Genomic DNA, 5,157 nt, shown 5'->3' with positions numbered 1-5,157 from the left:
TAAAGACCTAGTTACATTGTTTTCTGTCACCAAGAGGAACTATAAAACCTAAACCATTAAATCAGAAATGCAAAACATAGGGATGTAAAGGAAATATTAGATGAGTCAGTAAATATCACTGTCCACACATGGAATATTTTACTTTCAAGTTTCATTAATTTAAAATGAGATCATGGGGCACCTGGGTGGCTCAGTGGGTTAAGCTTCTACCTTTGGCTCAGGTCGTGGTCCCAGGGTCTTGGGATCAAGCCCCGCATCTGGCTCTCTGCTCAGCAGGGAGCCTGCTTCCTCCTCTCTCTCTCTGCCTGCCTCTCTGCCTACTTGTGGTCTCTGTCTGTCAAATAAATAAATAAAATCTTAAAAAAATAAAATAAAATAAAATGAGATCATTATTCTTGCCTATTAAATTAATGCACTAGCTTACTAGGAATCCCAAAACTGTGAGATTTCCCCCTTATTCCTGAATAAATTGTGTGGGGATTATAAAATGCTGACTGAGGAAAGATGAAGAGAGAAATGATGTTCCATATCTGGGCATGTCCACCATCTAATAGAACATGCTGTAGTACCATATGGCAGTAGCAAACAGTATAAAACACACAGATTTGTTACAGATTGGTGACATAATGACTGCCAAACACAGTATTAGTGAAATCACTGAAGAACAATTAATAATTAGGAATTTCATGGAATATGGAAATTAAGCTACCAAAGGTGACTTTTTTGATAGAATAGATTTCACAGCAGTCAGGAAGAAACCTGTCAACAATTCAGAAACCCACCAGATATCTGAAGTTCATTGACAGTTTTTGGCATTTGTTTAATTTGTGTTCATTGTTGAATTTATTTGGGTATTTTAAAAATTCCAATTTTGGGGGCACGTGGGTGGCTCAGTGAGTTAAGGCTTCTGCCTTTGGCTCAGGTCATGTTCTCAGGGTCCTTGGATCGAGCCCCGCATGGGGCTCTCTGCTCGGCAGAGAGCCTGCTTCCCCCGCTCTCTCTGCCTGCCTCTCTGCCTGTTTGTGATCTCTCTCTCTCTGTCAAATAAATAAATAAAAATATTTATTAAAAAAAGTTCCAATTTTGAATTACTTGAATTCTGTATTATTTTCAAGTAATGCATGTTTTCTTTACTACAAGTCTAAGGGATATTTATCAAAAGAAATAAGAAACTAAAACAAAAAAGAAAACAAATAAGAAACCAAAATAATAATTATCTCTCTACCTCCCCACTTATATATTATTTTGCATATTTTTAAAATATGACATTTGAGGTAGGAAGTATGATGTCTCTATATCAGTGAAAGTTCATAGTTTATGATGTAGGTTGGTCATTCTCAAAGAATTTTACCAAAGGGTCTTTAAAAATGTGATTAACAAATAGTCATTAGGAATTTTCAGACCGTTATGTGCCTAAATATTCAAAATACAATGTCCAATTTAGAATGCACAGTCTTTCCTTAGTAGGGACAAGGATTAGGATGAAAATTTTGCTTTGATAATTTATCAAGTTCCATTCCCATATAATTATTTTTTTAATTTTTAATTTTTTTATTTTTTATTTATTTATTTTTTTTATGGTGCCAATTTTAAATACAGTTTTATTTAAGACATTGCATTTTCCACTTAACAATACAGTGCTTATAAAGTGCAATGTTTATTTCCTTTCCCTGTGCACATATTCCATATTCAAGTATCAAGAATGCCCAGTTTTTTTGCTATAGCAGCTCAACATTATAACTGCCATGGAATTTGCTACAAATTTGGGTCCTTTGAATATTGTATGTGGAACAATGCTCAACCTATTTATTCTCAGATTGGTTTAGTCAACCTCTTCAATGGTGGGCCCAGAGGAGGCACCACCAGAGGGAGGAGCTCCACCACCAGGGAAGCCTCCAGGCATTCCTCCTGGCATGCCCCCTGCACTCTGGTACAGCTTGGTGATGATGGGGTTGCAGACTTTCTCCAACTCTTTCTGCTGGTGTTCAAATTCTTCCTTCTCTGCAGTCTGGTTCTTATCAAGCCAGTTGATGATTTCATTGCACTTGTCAAGAATCTTCTGTTTGTCTTCATCATTTATCTTGCCCTGAAGTTTTTCATCTTCAACAGTTGCTTTCATGTTGAATGCATAAGACTCCAGTGAATTCTTGGAAGACACCTTGTCCCGCTGTTTCTCATCTTCAGCTTTGTACTTTTCAGCTTCCTGGACCATGCGCTCAATATCTTCCTTGCTCAAGCGGCCCTTATCATTAGTGATGGTAATCTTGTTCTCTTTTCCTGTGCTCTTATCCACGGCAGAGACATTGAGGATACCATTAGCATCAATATCGAAAGTGACCTCAATCTGAGGGACACCACGGGGAGCAGGAGGTATGCCTGTGAGTTCAAACTTTCCAAGTAGATTGTTGTCCTTGGTCATGGCACGCTCACCTTCATACACCTGAATAAGCACACCAGGCTGGTTGTCGGAGTAGGTAGTGAAGGTCTGTGTCTGTTTGGTAGGAATGGTAGTATTACGCTTGATAAGAACAGTCATGACTCCTCCAGCAGTTTCAATACCAAGAGAAAGTGGAGTGACATCCAACAGCAGCAAATCTTGAACATTTTCAGATTTGTCTCCAGAAAGGATGGCTGCCTGGACAGCTGCACCATAAGCAACAGCTTCATCAGGGTTGATGCTCTTATTCAGTTCTTTTCCATTGAAGAAATCTTGGAGAAGTTTCTGAATCTTGGGGATACGGGTAGAACCACCCACCAGAACAATATCATGGATCTGAGACTTGTCTAACTTGGCATCCCGAAGAGCTTTCTCTACAGGGTCCAGGGTGCCACGGAACAGGTCAGCATTTAATTCTTCAAACCGGGCACGAGTGATAGAGGTATAGAAGTCGATTCCTTCATACAGAGAATCAATCTCAATACTGGCCTGGGTGCTGGAAGAAAGTGTACGCTTAGCACGTTCACAAGCAGTACGGAGACGACGAACTGCCCTCTTGTTTTCACTGATATCTTTCTTATGTTTGCGCTTGAACTCTGCAATAAAATGGTTGACCATTCGGTTGTCAAAGTCTTCTCCACCTAAGTGGGTGTCTCCAGCTGTGGACTTAACCTCAAAGATCCCATCTTCAATAGTAAGGATTGACACATCAAAAGTGCCACCTCCTAAGTCAAAGATCAGCACATTCCTTTCAGCTCCAACTTTTTTGTCTAAGCCATAAGCAATAGCAGCAGCAGTTGGTTCATTGATGATTCTAAGTACATTGAGACCAGCAATAGTTCCAGCATCTTTGGTAGCCTGACGCTGAGAATCATTGAAGTATGCAGGTACTGTGACAACTGCATTGGTAACAGTCTTCCCAAGATAAGCCTCTGCGATTTCCTTCATTTTTGTCAAAACCATAGAAGACACCTCCTCTGGATAAAAGCTTTTTGTCTCTCCCTTGTATTCTACTTGGACCTTGGGCCTGCCAGCATCATTCACCACCATGAAAGGCCAATGCTTCATATCAGACTGGACAACAGCATCATCAAATCTCCGTCCAATCAGGCGTTTGGCATCAAAAACTGTGTTGGTGGGGTTCATCGCAACTTGGTTCTTGGCAGCATCACCGATCAATCGTTCGGTGTCCGTGAAGGCGACATAACTTGGGGTGGTCCGGTTTCCCTGATCATTGGCAATTATTTCCACTTTCCCGTGCTGGAAAACACCCACGCAGGAGTAGGTGGTGCCAAGATCAATGCCAACTGCAGGTCCCTTAGACATGGTTGCTTGCGTGTAGGCCTGGCTCGGGTTGAGAAGAAGACAGCAATCCAAAGATCTAGCCCCGCGTTCAATGAGCTAATTTTTTATTTTTGATAAACATATATTTTTATCCCCAGGGGTACAGGTCTGTGAATCACCAGGTTTACACACTTCACAGCACTCACCAAATCACATACCCTCCCCAATGTCCATAATCCCACCCCCTTCTCCCAAACCCCCTGCCCCCGGCAACCCTCAGTTTGTTTTGTGAGATTAAGAGTCACTTATGGTTTGTCTCCCTCCCAATCCCATCTTGTTTCATTTATTCTTCTTCTACCCACTTAAGCCTCCATGTTGTATCACCACTTCCTCATATCAGGGAGATCATATGATAGTTGTCTTTCTCTGCTTGACTTATTTCGCTAAGCATGATACGCTCTAGTTCCATCCACGTTGTTGCAAATGGCAAGATTTCATTTCTTTTGATGGCTGCATAGTATTCCATTGTGTATATATACCACATCTTCTTGATCCATTCATCTGTTGATGGACATCTAGGTTCTTTCCATAGTTTGGCTATTGTGGACATTGCTGCTAAAAACATTCGGGTGCATGTGCCCCTTTGGATCGCTACGTTTGTATCTTTAGGGTAAATACCCAATAGTGCAATTGCTGGGTCATAGGGCAGTTCTATTTTCAACATTTTGAGGAACCTCCATGCTGTTTTCCAGAGTGGCTGCACCAGCTTGCATTCCCACCAACAGTGTAGGAGGGTTCCCCTTTCTCCGCATCCTCGCCAGCATCTGTCATTTCCTGACTTGTTGATTTTAGCCATTCTGACTGGTGTGAGGTGATATCTCATTGTGGTTTTGATTTGTATTTCCCTGATGCCGAGTGATATGGAGCACTTTTTCATGTGTCTGTTCGCCATCTGGATGTCTTCTTTGCAGAAATGTCTGTTCATGTCCTCTGCCCATTTCTTGATTGGATTATTTATTCTTTGGGTGTTGAGTTTGCTAAGTTCTTTATAGATTCTGGACACTAGTCCTTTATCTGATATGTCGTTTGCAAATATCTTCTCCCATTCTGTCAGTTGTCTTTTGATTTTGTTAACTGTTTTCTTTGCTGTGCAAAAGCTTTTGATCTTGATGAAATCCCAGTAGTTCATTTTTGCCCTTGCTTCCCTTGCCTTTTGCGTTGTTCCTAGGAAGATGTTGCTGCGGCAGAGGTCGAAGAGGTTGCTGCCCGTGTTCTCCTCAAGGATTTTGATGGATTCCTTTCATACATTGAGGTCCTTCATCCATTTTGAGTCTATTTTTGTGTGTGGTGTAAGGAAATGGTCCAATTTCATTTTTCTGCATGTGGCTGTCCAATTTTCCCAGCACCATTTATTGAAAAGGCTGTCTTTTTTCCAT

General features: G+C 41.0%; 1 protein-coding gene across 1 annotated transcript; it reads right to left on the bottom strand.

The window, feature by feature from the left end:
- Positions 1–1,581: 1,581 nt before the first annotated feature.
- On the bottom strand, positions 1,582–3,832 carry LOC123392160 (heat shock cognate 71 kDa protein). The gene has a single exon (XM_045080307.1). It carries the CDS (start codon positions 3,761–3,763, stop codon positions 1,823–1,825), a length of 1,941 nt encoding a protein of 646 aa, XP_044936242.1. The 5' UTR covers positions 3,764–3,832; the 3' UTR covers positions 1,582–1,822.
- Positions 3,833–5,157: the final 1,325 nt, after the last annotated feature.

This window comes from Mustela putorius, unplaced genomic scaffold (genome assembly GCF_011764305.1).
Source record: "Mustela putorius furo isolate JIRA1106 unplaced genomic scaffold, ASM1176430v1.1 tig00000457_pilon_pilon_pilon, whole genome shotgun sequence".
In the NCBI taxonomy this organism is placed as follows: domain Eukaryota; kingdom Metazoa; phylum Chordata; class Mammalia; order Carnivora; family Mustelidae; genus Mustela; species Mustela putorius.
This window is presented reverse-complemented; position numbering and strand designations above follow the sequence as displayed.

Coding starts and splice junctions, on each gene's coding strand:
- LOC123392160 (XM_045080307.1), bottom strand. CDS start 3,763: ATGTCTAAGGGACCTGCAGTTGGCATTGATCTTGGCACCACCTACTCC.